Source organism: Carassius carassius, chromosome 28 (assembly GCF_963082965.1).
Source record: "Carassius carassius chromosome 28, fCarCar2.1, whole genome shotgun sequence".
In the NCBI taxonomy this organism is placed as follows: Eukaryota; Metazoa; Chordata; class Actinopteri; order Cypriniformes; family Cyprinidae; genus Carassius; species Carassius carassius.
Window position 1 is genome coordinate 20,125,340 of NC_081782.1, and position 19,846 is coordinate 20,145,185.

The following is a 19,846-nucleotide window of genomic DNA, read 5'->3' on the forward strand; positions in this document are numbered from 1 at the left end:
TGGTTGATTGCGATTTCACTTTTTTAATGTTAGTTAGTTCGTAATGTTGCTGTTTGATCATAAACCGTTTCTGCAAAGTTGCAGCACAGAAAGTTCAATGCAAACGGAGATATCTAATTCACAAGTTTGTAATTCACGATTCACAAGTTTCAAAACCCAGTGTTCTAAAGCAGCGATTCTCAATCCTGTTCCTCACGTCGCCCCTGCTCTGCATCTCTCTCTCTCTCTCTCTCTCTCTCTCTCTCTCTCTCTCTGATCCTCAGATCAGCTCCAACAAACTGTTCCATTTATACACTTATGGTCACAAAGCAATGAGAAGCATTATGCATGGTCGAGCGTACGGTTGCTGTGCTGTATTAAAGCTTTAATCTGAATAAAACCGTATATTAAAAGCTAACAGAAGCAGTAGCATGTATAAACAGCACATCCAAAAGTATGAGACAACAACAAACAAACATACCATTAAGAGCTGTTAAGAGCTACAACCGGAGCACATTCTGATCTTGAGGGGTGGGATGTACAGATGTGCTTGAGGTGGTTTAATCAAGCCTAGAAAAAAAAACAGTAAAAATCAAGGAGAACATTGCAAAAAACTGTCTGTGGAAAGAAGGCGTTTATGGTTGGGCAAACTGAACCAGGATTTCCAGGATAAGAATATTGACGATATTCCTGTTTGTTCTCATCATTGCTTGCCACGCAGGGAAAATATTTGGTTAATATCTTGACTTATACTGCTCGTATGGATCTTTTTTCACCCATTAACTTTTAGTTCAAATATCATGCCCTTTATAATTTGACAAGTCCTGTGCTATATGATTAAGCAACTTTCATCCAGTTATTTTTCATGGTTTAGACAGCATAAATTAGTGGAACAACATCGTCAGTAGTACAGTATCCTTGCAATCTATGCTGTAGTTTACATCTTAGTATTTCCAATATGTCTGCGCATCTGGGTAACTGACCAATCTGTGATGTAGGTGCAAGCACTCTATACATTACACATTAATATAGATTTGTAAAATGTGATCTTTCTTGTTTTGCAGAGCCGCAGTTCAATAAAGACCAGCCCCTCTTCACTCACATCAACTCCACCCACGCCCGCCTCAACCTGCAGGGCTGGACGAGCGGCGGCTGCCCCATCACTGCTGTCCTGCTAGAGTTCCGCCCCAAAGGCACCTGGGCTTGGCAAAGCGTGCGCACCAATGCCTCAGCTGACATATTCCTCGCCGAGTTGCGTGAGGCCACTTGGTATGAGCTAAAGATGAAGACATGCAACAGCGCCGGGTGCGGAAACCAGAGCTCCCAGTTTGCCACGCTGGATTATGACGGTAGTAAGTTTACAAGCAAGAGAGAGTTTCATTTCCCAGTAACTCTGTCACCATTAGTCAAGTCACTCAATTTTCATTCAGTAATTGTTTGGATGTACAAATATATTTCCTCCAGGGCCAGGGCATGTAATAGAGGACAAAACAAAAGGACATGAACAATTAGCAGCTAAATCAATTAATTAGGCTGTTTTTAGGCCCGAATTTTAGAGATAAGAGGCCTTGACGTGAGCTTTATCTCGATCTCTGTACTTATCTCTATTGCCTTTCCTCTACAGGCACTATTCCGCCTATTAAGTCAGCACGAGGGGAAGGGGATGATGTTAAAAAGCTTTTCTCTATCGGCTGCCCTGTCATCCTCGTCACACTGGGCATGGCCCTACTTTTCATTATTCGCAAGAAACGCAAAGAAAAGAGACTCAAGAGACTTAGAGGTGAGAGGAAATAAGCAGAAAATGTATAAAATGCTGTTTGAATAGAATATTAAATATACAGTGGTGTCCAAAATTGTTAGAACACTTTGCATATTTACGAGGTTTCACTGGTTTTTGTTGAATTGACCATTACAATACCCATCAAGTGAACTATTTCCGAAACTATCTGCGATGGAAGGAATCTGCTCGAACATTGAAAATGATGGACTGGCTACCTCAAAGTCCAGTCGCCGTGATTTTGCCAAGACAGACATGTTCCTGGATCAACATATTTTGTTGATCCTGGATAAACATTACTGTTCTAAAATATAGACTTAACCCAATCCCCACCCCTTAACTTAACCGTACCCATAATTTATTCCTAAAATCAAGGGTGTAGAAGCACCTAATCCTGATTGTAAAGCTGAAACTGACATTTCCTGAAAAATTTAACTCAATTCTGATTGGTTGATTGGAATGTTGTTCCAGGATCGAAAAGGATGTTGATCCAGGAACATGTTGTACTTGGTGAAATCACATTCACCTCAAAGTCCAGACCTCAATTTCATCGAGCAAATTTGGGGCGAGTTGGAAAATAAACTGGACAGATCTATTATACATTCAAAGGAAATCCTTTGGCTTAAGTTGCAAAAGGCATGGGATAACATTAGTGTTGAAGTTCTCAGGAAACATACTGACATTATGACAATGTCAGAGAGATGTGCTGTTAATGGATCATATGCTGCTGTAATTGCTGCAAAATTATTGCTACCAAATATTAAAGTTAAAAGTGGATAAAAGCAGGATGACTCACTTCAACTGATATTTGTTGTGCTCAGAGCAACCACCTGCATGTTTCGTGAACATTATGAAATGAAATCATGTTTTGGAGACAAAAAAAAAAGGTCAATTTCAGATCTGTCAGGTGTTCTTACAATTTTGGCTACCACTGTATAGTATCTATTTTTTCTATTTTTTGTATTTCATATTTATATAATACATATTCTCAGAATCATCAGTATAAAATGACTCATTTCCATCTGTAGATGCTAAGAGCTTGGCTGAGATGCTCATCAGGTAAGGATATATTTAGAAGTCTGTGTACAGATTCAACTCCAGAATTAAAACTCAAACATTAAACTAAAAATTAATTCCTTAATTTGTGTTTAAGGAAGTGGCAGTGGCAATACATTTTTCCTCTGTGTTTGTGTGTGTCTGTCTGTGATTGTTTTGTACCTGGAGCAGTAAGAACAATAGAAGTTTTGACACTCCTGTGAAAGGCCCACCTCAGGGACCCCGACTGCACATAGACATCCCCCGCGTGCAACTGCTCATCGAGGACAAAGAGGGAATCAAGCAGATAGGTCAGTGTTTGCATATGTGTTTGCATATATGCAAATCATATGTTATTGCAATATATATATATATATATATATATATATATATATATATATATATATACATACATATATATATACATATATATATATATACATACATATATATATATATATATATATATATACACATCCATATATATATATATATATATACACATTGAGTTGAGTTGATTACCAGAAGAAATGTTGATGGGGGAAAAAAAAAACTCCTAAAGCTAAAGTTTTCCTCAAGGCATGTGTGTATTTCTCTTTTGTGTGTGATAGGTGAAGACAAGGCCACCATCCCTGTGACAGACACTGAGTTCAGCCAATCAGTGAACCCTCAAAGCTTCTGTACGGGTGTGTCTGTTCACCACCCCGCCCTCATCCAAAACACAGGACCTTTGATTGACATGTCAGACATCAGGCCGGGCACCAGTATGTCACACCTACTCACCCACTCATTCTATAACAGATGGAAGATGGTATAATTAGTGAATGTTTCATATTCTCTCTGATATTACTTTTCTCAGATCCAGTATCGAGGAAGAGCGTGAAGTCTGCACACAGCACGAGGAACCGCTATTCCAGCCAGTGGACTCTGACTAAATGCCAGGCGTCCACACCTGCTCGCACTCTCACCTCAGATTGGCGGACAGTGGGCTCCCAGCATGGCATCACGGTCACAGAGAGTGACAGCTACAGTGCCAGCCTGTCTCAGGACACAGGTCCATACACTTACATTTCAGATTTTAAGAATATTTATGGTTTCATTAACTAGACTTGGTCTTATTCCAGCCAAAACATTTGACAGAAAGGGTCATCATATGAAGATTGTTAACACTCCTTCTGTCCTCTCCTGTGCTCAGATAAGGGACGAAACAGTATGGTGTCCACAGAAAGTGCGTCTTCCACCTACGAGGAGCTGGCCCGAGCTTATGAACACGCTAAGCTGGAGGAGCACCTGCAGCATGCCAAGTTCGAGATCACCGAGTGTTTTATCTCTGACAGCTCCTCTGATCAGATGACCACAGGCACCAACGATAATGCAGACAGCATGACCTCTATGAGCACACCATCCGAACCAGGCATCTGTCGCTTCACTGCCTCTCCGCCCAAACCGCAGGATTATGACCGCGGCAAAAACGTTGCAGTGCCCATTCCCCACCGCGCCAACAAGAGTGAGTTGACAAGACATATTGGGGATGTTAAACATTTATTGTTGGAGCTGTAATTTCCAAACGCCCCACCCCCCCACCGAACAACAAAACCAGTCACAAGGGTCAGTTTTTTTTAACTGAAAACATCTGAAAGCTGAGTAAATAAGCTTTTCATTGATGCATAGGACAATATTTGGCTGAGTTACAACTATTTGAAAATCTGGAATCTGAGGGTGCAAAAGTATTGAGAAAATCACCTTTAAAGTTGTCCAAACTAAGTCCTTAGCAACACATATTACTAATCAAAAATGAAGTTTTAATATATTTACGCTAGGAAATTTACAAAATATTATTATAAAACAAGATCTTTACTTATCCTTATCCTAATGATTAGTTTATTAATTCTAACTATTATTTTTTTCTGATTTTAATAAATCCTAATTATTTTTGGCCCATAGTAATTTAATAAAGTATTTAATTTTGACCCATACAATGTATTGTTTACTATTGCTACAAATATATCAGTGTGACTTGCGACTGGTTTTGTGGTCCAGGGTCACATAACAGCAATGTCTATAAAATAGCCTCCAACTAACAAAGCTGCAATTCACCTGTTTTACTGACACTTGTCTCTTGTCCTACAGGTGAGTACTGTAACCTCCCCCTCTACATGAAGACCGACCCTTTCTTCCGGAAACAGGCGGAGCTGCACGACCCCTGTCCTGTGGTCCCGCCTCGAGAGGCCTCCATTCGGAGCCTTGCCGCCCGGGCCTACCACACACAGGGCCGCCACATGACATTAGACCCCTCCAAGCAGCAGGCCCTGACGCTGGGCCACGGCGGCCTGAGCAGCCTGACCAGCTCAGGGGCCTCTGGTACATCGGGCCCAGCTTCAAGCGGGGCCGCTGGGAGCTCCAGCATCAGCTCAGGCACAGCCACCCTGCCCCAGAGGACTCTAACCATGCCCAGCACCTCCTCCACCTCCTCGGCCCCAAGTGGGGCAGCTGCCGCTGGAGCAGGAGCCAGCTCGAGCTCCACGGGAGGCAGCGGCCTGACGCCTGGCAGTTCCAAGGTTGGGGGATCCAGAGACTCTCTGCTCGAGAGCAGCTCGTCCGGCCTGGGCAGACTGCAAAAGCAGAATGCTGGGGCGTACTCCAAATCCTACACTCTGGTGTAGCTCACACACATACAGTACATTCCATTACTCCTGGAGTCTGGGCAGGGGCGGAAATGAACAATGGCGGGACAGGGGTCTCTCTTTTTTCCTCTCTGTTACCTTTTTTTTCTTTACTTTTTTTATTCTTCTGCTCAAGCTTTTTTGTCTGGCCTTCTCCAAGATTGAATATGCCGAACCCCAGGACCCTTTCTCCCAATTTTGTCTTTTTTTTTCTTTGTCTTACGTTTTGTTCTTCTCTCTCACTTTCTTCCCCTCTCCTTTCTCTTCTCTCTGTCAAAGACACCTTGGACCTTATGCACGAAATGCTTTCCATGTGCACTTGTTAATTTGATTTCTCGACTTCGGAAAATAGGAAAAAAAGGTTTTAAGAGATATATTGTTTCACATTAACCTGTCTAGATGTTTTTAAGCTGTCAAAAAAAGTGTCTCTTTTTATGTCGCTCATACTGCAACGCATTGCCTCGGAAAGCTTATGCATAAACAAATCCACCATGGTGTACACCTTCCGCCCCTCCTGATCCACAATGGTCTGGAAAAACAGCTCGAAGACGAAAGTCTCGACCGCCTGAATCGAGTCTGGGATTTTTTTCATGCAATTGATGACACAGTATAGAGTGTTATTGACTATTTTGTAAACAAACAAGAAAAAAAAAAACGTGAAAAAAAAAATGTCTGGAGCCATTTTCACTGCGGATGTATGGTAACTGTACTTTTATTTTTTTGTTCGGTTTTCTATTTTTAAATTTTTGAAATTCAGCACTAAGGAGGGCCGGGTGGACCCACTGAGCTTTCTAAAGCTTGTGTACATGGTGTGTGTGTGCATGTGTATGTATATGTGTAAATATATATGTATACATGTGGCCAGCACACACCTTTAAAGGACCTCTCGACCAAGCCTGCGTGCTTGGTCTCTTGGCATCGGATCGGCTTGGAGACGCCAAGTGCCGCCCACTGAGCAACAAGGTCTAGAGTCCATCTGAAAAGAGGGGACAAGTTGGAGAGAGTATGTAAAAGGGTGGACACATCTCCCTTCTCTTCTCTCTCGACTCCCTTCGATATGAAAGAAAGGCTCTTGTTTTGCTGTTTGTTTGTTCGATTGTTTGTGTTTGATGCCATATACTTATCACCCCTCCTTCCCCACCCAGACCTCCCCCAAAAATGTTACCACTTCCTCTGTCTCACTGTGAACGCCTAACAGCCTCTCCTGGGTGGACCGAGCAACAGGCAGAAAGGCGGGAAGAGGGCAGAGAGGTAGGGAGGAAATAAAGGCAGATAGGCCCGTGAACAGAGAGGGAGAGATATCTGCCGTCGCTGTGTAGCTTTTCTGCGTTTGTTCATCGTTTCTCTTTATTCTTTGCTTTCCTTCCCCACATGAAGACTCTAGCGGTCGTTCCTATTCGAAGGTCTTAGAGACTCTAGCTTTAGGTAGCGCAGGGGTGGATAAAGGAGGGAATGAGTGAAATGTAGGAGGGGAAGGTTTCATTCAACCCCTAAATGGATCGAAATGCCTCTCAAGCCTCCTTCGTTCACTCGGTTTCCAAAGCAAAGCCCCATCACAGAGAAACTTCCAAAAATCGACAAACTCTCCCAATGATTTCAATGGAAAAAAAGTACTACATCAGGGCTCCTGCAATACAAAAAAAAAAAAAAGAAAAGAAAATATATTGCAATGTTTGTTGTCAAAATATATACATATATATTTCTATCTAAAGATATAGTAAATATATACGTGGTGAGAGCAGAGATTTAATGCCATATCTAATTGAAAAAGAAAAATTTTATTTTAAAAAAGATTTGAAGACAATCGCTCAGTGGGAGGTGCAGCAGTAAGCGAGAGGAGGTGTCGATCAAGAAACGCTGAGATAAACGGGTAACATAACTAAGAGAGATTGAAAAAGAACGGCAGAGGGTGTGTTTCGACATGCCGCGTTTGGGAATTCTGGGGAAAGATCATTAAAGGTTCCCAAACTAACTTCCTGTCATTGTTATAATCAGCCGGGCTGCAAGGTGCAACACGCCTGTATGATATGAAGGAGATATTTATGGACATTTCCGAACACACTCTCTACAGTTGCTTGGAAACAATGGAAATTTGCCACTGAAACTCCAGCTCATAGAAAGACATCTGTGAGTGCCATCTGAATCCATGCACCATCTCTACTGGCCAGTGAATAGTTTAAAATACCCACAGTGCTTTGAGAGCTTTCCATCAGGTCCCTAAAGAAACAGTTCACCCAAAAACTAAAATTACTTACCCTCGTGTCGTTCCAAACCAGCATTATTTCTTCTGTGGAACACAGGAGTGCCTTATCCATACAGTGAAAGTAGGGATGTCGCAATATACTGGTATTGGCGATAAGTGAAATATTGGTATATATGGTATTACCAGAAATAATCCAGCATCAATAATATCAGGTTGATACTCCAACATAGTGTATTGCACCTTAACGCTGGTTGCCACCCATCATAAAATGGAAACAAGAAAATGATGCGGTGTAAAAAAAATGAATAGAAAAATAGAAATGGCTGTAACAGGTCTAAATTAACAAAATTTAGACCCCACTGACTTTAATTGTATGGAATAATTAATGAATGGTGAATAGATAGTGAAGGATGACAAAATGTTAATTTTGAGTGAACTATTCCTTTTAGGTGAGATTGCTCCTGTGATATAAAAAATTCAAGCTTTCAGCAAGTCTGATAGTTCAGATCTTATCAGGGGAAAGATTGCTACATTTATGTACTGCATATTTATTGGTGTGTTAGAACACAACCCCTGCAGACTTCAGCACTGGAAATAGCACGCATTTATGGTTTGTACAACAGGATTCAGTTTCATGCAGCCGCCTGAACATATCTCATGTTAGGAAGACCTGACACAACAAATCCTAAGGTACAGAGTAGGCACAGAGTCGTGTTGGATTTAAAAACAGAGCGGATTGAACGATAATATATCTGTTTGTGGCATATGAAAAAAATATAATAATCTGTTTGATTTACCAGGAGATGTTTTATTGGTGGCTTGATAAATTAGGATTGTGTTACAGTGTACCCAAGTTGTGTAAGATTAATAAATTTGATCACCCAGATACAACCCAAACTTCATATAGAGTTGCGAAGAATGTGGACTTGTTTTAAAAACAATGAAAGACGTACGTGTTCCGCTTATTGCTGCTCAAATGCCCACTGACTGGGTTATTAAGTCTGTCTGATGGCAGACATGCCCAGTGCATTTTGCCATGAACGTTTCATTAGGATTAGACCGATATCTATATCAGTATTCATGCCTGTTCAGGTGAAACATCTTGTGAAAATATTCCCTTGACCACCCCAGAAAGCCCACACGTCCCATGTTTTCGACTTAAAATGAATTAGATTTCTTTTTTCTTTGTTGCATTCTTTATGAAAATAGATGTATTCAACTTGGTTTTTGTTTGGTTTTATGATGATTTGTGTTGAAAAGAAAATGCAGTTGTGTTGCGCAATGGGGCAGGCCTGTTTAGCCAGTCGAATCAGGGACCCCCAAGCTCCAACCAATCATAGGAGAAGCTGTGTGGATAATGGGCGGAGTCAGGAACAGAACTCCATCCCCACACGCCTGTTTCCCCACCCGAATGATCCGATTAGCCCCTTTTCCTCAACCAATAAAAATTCCTGCTATACCCAAGACCTCCCTGTCAGCATAATTTCTAATCTACAAATAAAGACTCTTGTATATATGAAACTGTTTTGTATAAATAATTACTATTTTCGACATCTCCATTAGCAACCAGAGCACAATTATAAGTCTGGTTATAACTTTAAATGTGAGGGGATTAAAAAGACAAAAATAGTATAAAATCTAACAAAAAATACTTTACACCTTGAGTTTTGAATGGGGCACATAAACCCAGACCAGATGTCTGGCGTTTGATTTATTTTCTCCTTTTTATAATTTTTTAAATATAATTTTATAATTTAAAAATGCTTTTATTCATTTATATTGTTGGTTGTTTTGTTTGTTTTTACTTTTGTTTTGTTTCGATCCTTTTATTTAACTTGATGAAAAATGGCATTGCATGCTCTGACTATTTTGCTGGTTATTAAAAGAAAAAGGAAAAGGAGACAAATAACTAAAAGGGAAAAAAGTTTAAAAAATAAATAAATAAAATGCGAAGGGGATTCCTAAACTTTTATGGAAAAGTTGCTTCAATTTGCAATTGCTTGTGTTTAAATATACAGTTTTTTTTCTATGAAAACAAAACAAAACCAGAAAAAGAGTACTCCAACACCTTGTGCAATAAAGCTATCTTTCTATGAATGATGAATGGTGGATGTTCTTTGTGTGATTTTTATATATATATATATATATATATAATAAATAGTCCATCTATCTATCCCTACATTTTAAATAAAAAAATGTAAATAAATACAGAAAACAACTGTAGCACTTGTTTTCAGTAGTGCAATTGTAATGCCAGAGATGCAAACGGGTGGGGGAGGGGGGTACTCATTTGTAGTTACTTTATAGTAACTACTTTTGTAGTATATATTACTTTGTGTAAAAAAAAAATTATATTGTTCAAAAAGAAAATAATAATAATAAATAAATAAAATAACATTGTTCCAACATTTTACAGAAATCAAGATTCAATATATTTGGTCAAAATCCCATGTTCTAAAATATGTGCCATGCTATGCAGGCTATTTAAGACAATATTTGCTGACGGCAATGCTGACCTAAAATGCAAAATGTTTGCCTTCTCACTCTTCACTGTTCCCACATCTCAGACCTCAAATACATAAATTATTACCCTTTTTAGATGTTGTTTAGTAAAGAAAATAATATACAACATTAACTAGCAGTTGCCAAGTGGTTATCCGTCATACTTTCCAATACAAATAAGACCAATCAACCTTCTCATAACTGAATATAAAAAGTTATGAACAGTCCACAATAGGGGTGTCGCGATATACCGGTATTGACGATTACTGTGATATTCATGTAATAGAATATTGACATTGTGTTAATTTAGGGTGTGATGATATTGGTGATAACCACAATATTTAAAATGAAAAGGGCACTTATGATAACATGACACGCAAATAGCCTACTCCCAGCGCCAGTACCTGGTTGACTTCCCAGGTGGCAGTAATGCGCCTTAGCGCTGACACCTGTCAATCAAGAAGATGCAGTGTGTGCCGACTCCAAGAAGAACCAAGTTCAAACAGTAAGATGCCATTATTTTACTAGTCATCGAATAGGAAACGTTCAATTAACCTGTTAACAGCAGTTTCCTGTGTTCATATATTTAAATAAAGGGGTGATTCTTTTAATAAACATATTAAGCGTTTTCTTTACTCATCTAATTTCTGCCCTGTGTTTATCAGTATCCTTGTGTTCATTAGGCAAAAAGAAAAACTAAATAAAGAAAAAAATTAATTTGCCTGATTCCCCAAGTTTTCTATAGATATCGTGATATATCGATATTAGGGCTGGGCGATATATATAACGATATGATCATGTGCAGTAAATCCGGTTCCGTGATTACCACTAAATCACCATTACCTGCTTTCAAATGGAGCGGCATTTAATAGACAGAGCCGTAGATCACTGACAAGCAACGCAATATCGCATTCATTATCGAAGGGCAGATATTATACAGATTCATTAGATATATCACCCAGCCCTAATCGATATCGCAAATTATTTTGGCCACAATAACCGTGGTGAGAAAAATCTAATTATCGTGACAGCCTTAGTCCACAACCGACCACAGTTCTTTATTAACCCTTTTATAATCACATATACCCCCACCCAACACTTTGTTTTGGATCTAAGCAAATCTAATTATTCTAAGCAATTTTCTGCCAATATCTGCATTACCGTTTATTTCTAAGGTGATGGAAAAAATTGTGTGTTTACAGCTTCAGTCCTTTTTAACAAATAATCTGATTTATGAGACATTCCAGTCTGTGCACAGTACTGAAACAGCTCTTATTTCTTAATGATGTTTTAATATCTACAGATTCTGGGGATTCTGTTATTTTAGGTGCTGGACCTATCTTCAGCCTTTGATACTGTTGATTAGGAGATTCTTACCTCTCGATTAGAATCTTATATAGGCCTGGTAGGTGCTGTTCTAAGTTGGCTTAAATCCTTTTAACTAAAAGATATAGGGTTAAAATAGGTAATTGTGCTTCATCTCTGGGTCTTTCAACATGTGGTGTTCCACAGGGCTCAATTTTAGCTCCTGCTCTTTTTTTTTCTCTATACTTACTTCCCCTGGGTTCTGTGTTTAAACATGGTGTTTCTTTTCATTGTTATGCCGATGACAATCAAATATATTTACCAGTGACTACGGAAAAATAAAGTGCTGTAAATACTTTATCTGCTTTGTCTTGATGATGTTAAATCCTGACTTTCAAAAATCCTGCTTTTCTTAAACACAGATAAAACGTTAGTTCATAGTTTTTAACTCCTCAGACCCCAGGCATCAAAATCTATTTGATTTTAAGCACCTCAATTTATTTATGTCCCCTTCAGTGTGAAATTTGGGTGTAGAGTTTGAAAATTCTTTGAAATTCGATAAACAGATCAGTTATGTTGTAGGCTCCAGCTTCTTCTACCTTTGGTCCTTTTCTAAAATAAAAAAAAATCTTTCTGTACTTTCCCTAGAGATTGCCATCCATGCCTTCATCACGTCACGGCTGGATTACTGTAACTCACTGTACTATGGCATTTCAAAAACTCAAATTTCTCGTTTACAGGTAGTACAAAATGCAGCAGCTAGATTTCTGAAGTGGTGTTAAAAATTTATCATGTTACACCCATTCTGATATCCCTGCATTGGCTTGCCCGTTCAGCACAGAATTGACTTTAAAAATCTTCTATTTTTCTACAAATCATTGAAAAATTTTGCTCCACCTTATCTTACAAACCCACTTCATCCCCACATACCCACAAGACGTTTACGATATGAGGAGAAACTTCTCCTCCAGATCCCTCGCACTCGTCTAAAGACGAGAGGAAATAGAGCATTCGAAGTGGCTGGTCATACTCTCTGGAACAACTTACTATCTCATATTAGAATGGCCTCTAAAAGATTAGTTTTTAGACCAGATTTAAACAGGTATAGTGGATACCTGTTTAAATCTGGTCTAAAAACTAATCTTTTTTTTTACTTTGGCATTTAATAATTTTGTTATAGTCGTGTGTATTTAGCATTATGCCATTAATATTTTACTTATTGTATTTGTGCTATCGACAACGTGCAGCACTTTGGTCGGCTAATAATCTTGAACTTAAATGTTTAGCCATGCCACTGCTGATCTTTGAACTAATCAATTATGTTACAACTTAACAGCACGTATTATGAATTTCACTGACATTACAGTAGGGTCGCTTTGTTAAAACATCTAAATGGTTAATTATATATAGTAAGACAGAAACTCACCTGTTCCCCACTCACGTTGGTCTGCTGTAGGCTATTCCCTGAAAATGTAAACAGATGTTTCAGGTCTCGGGAACTAGCGTAAATTGACGAACAGCGCCATCTGCTGTTTTTGGAAACGGAAGTTGCTCAGTTGCATTTGTGAGAAAATCAAGCCACGTTTCATCATAAAAAGTCAAATGAGTATCACAGTTGTAACATAATATATTTGTCCATGCCTCTGAATCTTCTCTCGAATATAGTTTTGTATTTGCAAATTACTTTGCGTTTGTTTGAAAGTCGAGTCTTTCTTTGCAAAGCAGATTGTGTTTATTTGCAAAACGCTGGATTTGTCTGATGAATACTGGCACAAAATTCGCTCCATAGTTTGCATCTATGTAGATCACTCAGTAGCTACTTTTGTTCATTAACTTTTCTTTCAACTGCAATAAAATAAAAAAAAATAAAAAATAAAAAAAAGGTTTTGTTCATTAACTTGCCTTGAACTTACTGACACCTAGCGGGAGCGTCAATAATACAATAAAGCAATAGTTTAGTTATCAGTGCCAATGAAGACATAGTCATCCATCCATCCATTCATCTTCTAAACTGTGTGTATACGGTCTTGGTGCCTTTTCCAGTTTCTATTAATATCCATGCGTAATAATGGGGGTTGTGGATATAAAATAAAAAGTAGGCTATGGAAGTGTTCATAACACCGAACGTCAGCGATCGTGCAAACCCTTACTTACCTGAAGGATGAAAGGATTTTACCTCCTTAGGTAAAATCACACGCAGTACAATAAATCCCCGACATCGTTCAGACCAATCTGGCTAATGCGCACGCGCATTGTAAGGTAAATAAACAAGTGTTTGGCGGGACCGTCTTATTTTTTATTTATTTATTTTTATTTTTTATATATATTTTTTAAATATTTATTACTTGCAACTACACATTCAGAACTAGCCTATATAACACATTTTTACTCAAATTAATAAAACTTGATTTATTGCGTTTTGGAACCAAACTCTTCATATATATATATATATATATATATATATATATATATATATATATATATATATATATATATATATATATATATATATATATATATATATTCAGATTCTCTATTCAGGATTTGTAGGCAACTGATTTTTTAGCCTTTCACTAGCACTATAGCTCACCAGCAGAGGGAAGAATGACATTTCATTTTGGAGCAAGAACGTGGGACTTAAATAAAATCTTTATTGAATGTGATTGTATGTTGCCATGGCAGTGAGTGTATAAAAAAATCACTCATACATTATCATTTGAAAAATACACACAGCTCTCTGCAGGCTTTCATATGACAGATATGTATTTTTCACATTGCACTTATTCACCTAGGCACATACCCACGTAGTATACACATATAAATGTTACAATGAGAGTACATGTATTGGTACACAGTGTGGTTAACCTAAAATAAATATAGGGGGTGGTGGGATATTTAACTATATTTTGAGGACACAGTTTTCCTCATAATTAGGTTAGATCTGACAAAAACTCAGAGGGCATTAAGAAAAAAAAAGTACAGTGTATATATATATTGTCAGATCTAACATAACAAAACATCTAACATAATTTGTGTACATATCATCCTCATTTATCATACAGATCTGAAAGTTTTTGTGTCTGAAATTTGTGGCGTCGGTTATCAGCAAATGGTCTGAAATGTAGGGGTGGTGTTGGCGCAGGATAAGACACATGCCTTTGGTGTGAGAGACCCTCTGGTGGTTCTAATCCACTGTGTGACACCAATGTGTCCCTGAGCAAAACACCTAACCCCTAGTTGCTCCAGAGGTGTGCGAACTCTGACATATATAGCAATTGTAAGTTGCTTTGAATAAAAGCATCAGGTAAATGTTTGTCATTGTGTGAATGTGTTTTCATGCAGGTGTCAGCTATCTGTAAATCAGAACATGTGACTGTGCCGCTAAAAGGTGTTGTCCTTTAGCATTGATGGAGACCAGGTTTGCATGTGGACAGTTGCTGGGGTTATAGGGTTCAGAAAGGAGAATACTGGGTTTGATCAGCATGAAATGGACACTTCAAAAACTAATAGTTTAGCTTTCATTTGTGGTCTTTCTGCTTCTTTTGGTGATACTTCCTGTACTGGTTCTGAATTGTAGCCGCTGCTTTATCAGCAGAAGTTTTGGTGTGTCCATTACTGGAAGAAGAGCCTGAAAAATAAGGGAGTGATTAAAACTAGATAATATTTTGAGAAATACTATTTTGAGAATTAAAAAATACTTTAGAGAATAATTTATTATTTTATGTATGTAACGATAACAAAAAAAATTATAATTTTACAGCTTTTATTTCACAATACAATTTCAGAATTGTTCATACTTACTCTTTCTGTAAACTCCTATGCTGTTCCTTCTCTGGCCCTCAAACTGTAAAACAAACCAAAAGTTTAAATTGTTAAAATACTTTATATATTTCTAATAAGCACAGATGACTATAAATAAGACATCTGTAGGTTCATTTAACAGAAAAGTGTGATCATTGTGTTGCTACCAAAACATTGTTTTGTTTATATGAGCATCCTGACAAGCTTGGCATAGCAACAATGCATTAACCAATCATGTGAGTTTGTGGGCGGGGCTATCTATCCTTAAGCCAATAGTAGATGGGAAAATGTTTGGGTTTTAAACCAGTTGCCATTCCACTTGGTAATGCCATTGCATAGAAACAAGGCCTACACACTTTAGTGAATAATTCTTTCCAGAATGAAATTAATGTCCTCACCCTCATTTTGTTCCGAATCTGGATAACTAACCTTCCTTCCTGGAACACAAAGAAGACTTTTTGGAAATAAATTTTATGAAGGTGGTTATTTTATGTCCTCTGACCTGCTGTCATTGATTTAAAATGGCATATTTGAATGCATGTAAACTTTATTGTGTGAGGAATGATTTAACCACATGATGATTTATGGTTGAAATATATATATATATATATATATATATATATATATATATATATATATATTCACTTTAAGAATACTGAAGCTAGAATATTAAGAAAAATGTATGTCACGTGGGTGAGTAAATGATGAGAATTTCCTTTTTTGTGTGAACAATGCTTTTAACGGTATAGAAATTCACAGCATCTCAAAAATGCTTTTATACTTTGCTTTTACGTCACTACTTTGAGGTCCACGAAAGTGTCAGTGCATCCTTGTGTCCTTGAATGCACAAAAGCATCAGCCATGACAGTCTTATCACATGTGTGGCCTCTCTGTCTTTCCCGCCGGAATGTGCGAGACATGGTGGCACAGACAGATCACACAGGTGTGAGATGTCTCTGCCGGGACATTCCACACATGCTTCTGCAGCGGGTTACGGCACGACTCAATGTGTTCATGCCGCTGGGGTCATGTCAGGGTCATTATGGGCACTCTTCTCCATACACAGGTAATTATTTTCATTCAAATGGAACATGACTATTTCAGAAAAAAATAAAATCGATATTATAAGAAATGTGCATGAAAGTGTCTGATAGTATTTCTTGGATGCTTTTAATTAACCAATTTCTCTTTAAAGGCACTGCATGAGCATAAACCTTTAAAAGGACTATGTGGCCCCTACATAACACTACATTTGATAGGAAATTTGATCTTGAACTGGGGACCGAGTAGTTTCATTAATGTCATATAGAGTGGCATCTGGTAATGGTAAGCATATACATCAATTTTGATCGACATGTTAAAGCACAAAACCCATACGGACATTAGAACTGGTGTAGAAAAGAGCTTAAAAGCTAATGCAAAGAAAGTACACCAATGTCATAACCTTATTAAATTATTAATTGTAAACCATTAGCAGCCTGATTTGACCGTTTGGGGTGTTCCAGCACATGTCAAAAGGAAAGCAGCTTTGCTTTCTTTAGTAAGGAGACTTTTACAGGGGATTGTTCCCGTAATCAGTGTTCTGTGATATGCCTCGGATAAAAATGTCTGCTAAATGACTACCTTAACACTCTCTACTCTTAAGAAAGTTAAGAATTCAAATGGAAATTGATGAGTATGAAATATGAATGTACACTCAGATAAAAAGGTACATAAGCTGTCACTAGGGTGGTACCATTTTAAAAGGTACCAATATTTATAATTCAAGTACTAATAAGGTATTAATATGCATTATTCTGGGGTAAATCAGGTACAAAGGTGCAGCTTTCTAGAAGGTAGCCTAGCCGCCACATGCATAGTTGAACATGAGATTTCAGAATACTGCAAAACAGTTCTCATAATGTACTGTAGGTAAACTAAAGGAAATGGTGATATCTATTAGTTAAAATTACTGATTTCCTTTAAGCATAGATTTGTAAATCTATTATGTGGCAATTTGAAACAGACCTGCTGTTTAAGCAGAACCTCAGGACATCTATACAGATTTCTCTTTTATAGACCATAATGCACTAAGACACAAATCCTTCTTCATTGGATTACAGGCACTTGAGGAATGTCCAAGGCTAGATATTCTGAGAGGGAATATCTGTGTGCATTGGCCTTTAATGGCACCTAGTAATGTCTGATAATAAGTGTAAGTCATAGTGCAAAACTTATGACTATAGTACAACAGTAGAAGGATATAATAGTATCCAGCGGTTAGGAATATAAGGTCCACAGTAGTAAGAAAGAAACCCCAAAATAAGACCAAAGCATTGAACAAGGGACACCCACATATATACAAGCATTATTATTTTCATCTCTTTGTCCACCCATCAGCAATGCCCTCTTTCAACCTCACCTTCACTCTTTCAAAAAGATATTTTGTAAGTACAGTCTTTTAAAGGAGACTTTAATAACCATACTATTACTGTATAACTTTGAGGGTGAATCTCATTAAGAACTGGTCATGTGTCATCGCAAAATCAAGTTACTAGCATAAAGAAAGAAGCATATTATTATTACTATTATTTTTTGTTTGTAACATTATTTAATGAATATTAAGTATATTTCCCAACTTCTCATTAATCTAAGAATTCTAAAAATAATAATAATAATTGTCATGACTGCCTGGACTTTAAAAAACAATAAAATAAAATAAAATACTTTATTTAGTTTTATTCAAATAAAACATATCATTATACAAACATTAATTGTATATGTATAAATTAATGTATAAATGCTTATATAATTGAAATTTATGTGCTTATTTTTTGGATTTACATTAATGAGAATGAGATTGTTTTCACATTACAATAATTATAATTGAGGGCATGTGCACTTAATTGTTGTGACAATTATTAATTCATTAATAATTCTTGATTTTTTTTTCTTTTTTACCACATTATAATTATACAGCAACATTATAATGATCCTAAATATAACCTTTATTTTCATTATGCATATTTGTTTTTGAAATATGACTTTTATACTGTATGTTCCTGGTAAGATTCATCCTTGAAGAAACATTGGTGGATTGGGGGGTTAAGCAGTAGTAAAACAAAAAAACAAAATTCACCTCCTTTGAAAGACTTCCTTTCCGACTGTGGGAGACATAGTGAACCTGCCATGGCAGTGGCTGAGACACCATATACGGAAGAGGTTGCTGTTGACGTACCCACCGAACACCCAGCTGAAGCAGAACAGACACAGCTGAATCAGTGTGTGCATGTGTATGTATGTGCCGTGGTGTGTGTTGCATGTTGTACAGTACGTTGTTGTTAATTAGTATACATTTTTCATCTGAGACCACATTTAGCCTCTTTTACAAAGTCAGGTTTTTTGGTTTGACTCATAATGTGTCATGATCTTGGATTCTAATCTGTCATTACAAAGCGTCCATCTTGTCCCCGTGTGAATTCAATCAACCCTTGTGGAAAAAACAGCACAGCTGTGTCAAAACTTAAGTGATCTAGTTCCTGCAGTCTCCTTTCCATTTGTTTGTTGAGATTATTAAGGCACTGGATTGCAGTGTCATTTATATATTTGTGTACCCAGTGTACCCTTATATCTTTATTACTGAGACTCAAGGATGTTGTGGATTAACCAGTTAGAGAGGAAATGTGAACTTAAAGACTTTTCATATAACACATTTCAAAATATTTATTATTATTATGAATTTCATTTCATTTCATTTAAAAAGATATGTCTGTCTGTCAATTGTGACATCATTTCCACCAGTAATCCTCCTGTGATGCAGGAATTCTGTACATTTACATATTAAGCTAGTGAGAGAAACACCCATAAAGGTTACCTTAAAGAATATATCCACAAAACGTTTAAGCACCTTATTTAAATGTAAAAACATGAATGGAAAATCACCTTTTTTCCCTATGTTTTAATTCGCATTCTCTCTCATTTCCAAGTAGTCAGTAAGAAAATAACCTATTTAGTTAAGAAATAAAAATACAAAAAAAATGTGATATTCCCTTGTGTGGCAAGAATTAATCCTCTTATCATATTAGTCAATCTAGCATTTTTTTTTTTGTCATAGATCATAATGTCTGGCATTTGAAACTATGAAAAGAATTTCAGTCAACTGAACTGCTTTTGGCTGGTATGTTGCGATTGGCGACAAAAGCACAAAAATATAATTCAATGAGTTGCCTTACCTGTTCAGCCACTCTCACCATCATATACATGGCTGTTAGCATTGTCACCAGCATTTTGAAAGTCAGTTCACTGCCTTTCTTTGTGTTTTTCTTCAGGTAGTCCTGTTCAGAGCACGTCAACCGTGGTTATACTCAGAGAAGTCAAGGATCTAGAGCTGCATCTTTCTATTCAGACGGACACACTCACACGGCTAAGTAATTTAAAGAGCTTTGTGTTACAGAAATAGGAGGCATGTAATCTTTTCCTATGCGCACATGAGCGTTTATCCCTCGGGGTAGAGCTTCACCTCATCCTGAGTCAGTCATTACGTTTAACTTGAATTAGTTGAACTTGATTCAAAGGAACAATAAGTAACCACCAAGAACACTC

The 19,846-nt window shown here is 37.4% G+C and overlaps 2 protein-coding genes and 1 long non-coding RNA gene across 6 annotated transcripts in view; 1 reads left to right on the forward strand and 2 right to left on the reverse strand.

Annotated features, from left to right (window-relative positions):
* The window catches only part of dscaml1 (Down syndrome cell adhesion molecule like 1), a 131,698-nt gene extending 122,575 nt beyond the window's left edge, over nt 1–9,123 (forward strand). Inside the window, exons 26-33 of one of the 2 annotated variants that reach the window (XM_059514764.1) lie at nt 1,044–1,331; nt 1,604–1,759; nt 2,785–2,815; nt 2,981–3,102; nt 3,403–3,555; nt 3,651–3,845; nt 3,987–4,298; nt 4,922–9,123. In XM_059514764.1, the coding sequence (XP_059370747.1) occupies nt 1,044–1,331; nt 1,604–1,759; nt 2,785–2,815; nt 2,981–3,102; nt 3,403–3,555; nt 3,651–3,845; nt 3,987–4,298; nt 4,922–5,454 (1,790 nt within the window). In that variant the 3' untranslated portion in view covers nt 5,455–9,123. The remainder of the gene's footprint in view (nt 1–1,043; nt 1,332–1,603; nt 1,760–2,784; nt 2,816–2,980; nt 3,103–3,402; nt 3,556–3,650; nt 3,846–3,986; nt 4,299–4,921) is intronic. The other variant, XM_059514766.1, reaches the window with a different exon arrangement.
* Nucleotides 481–13,701, reverse strand: LOC132108171 (uncharacterized). Of its 3 annotated transcripts, none has more exons than XR_009424415.1 (5): nt 13,619–13,674; nt 12,891–12,993; nt 6,327–6,430; nt 2,975–3,065; nt 481–549 (listed from the first exon to the last, which is right to left on the reverse strand). It is a non-coding gene; the product is annotated as an uncharacterized LOC132108171 (long non-coding RNA). The 3 variants fall into 3 exon arrangements; XR_009424413.1 differs by lacking the exon at nt 481–549 and adding an exon at nt 1,165–1,315; XR_009424414.1 differs by lacking the exons at nt 481–549; nt 12,891–12,993 and adding an exon at nt 1,170–1,315 and having other exon boundaries at nt 13,619–13,701.
* Nucleotides 13,702–14,776: 1,075 nt separating this feature from the next.
* On the reverse strand, nt 14,777–19,673 carry LOC132108463 (uncharacterized). Its single transcript, XM_059515171.1, has 4 exons — nt 19,477–19,673; nt 18,384–18,497; nt 15,266–15,308; nt 14,777–15,092 (listed from the first exon to the last, which is right to left on the reverse strand). Exons 1-4 carry the CDS (start codon nt 19,528–19,530, stop codon nt 14,983–14,985), a joined length of 321 nt encoding a protein of 106 aa, XP_059371154.1. The 5' UTR covers nt 19,531–19,673; the 3' UTR covers nt 14,777–14,982.
* Nucleotides 19,674–19,846: the final 173 nt, after the last annotated feature.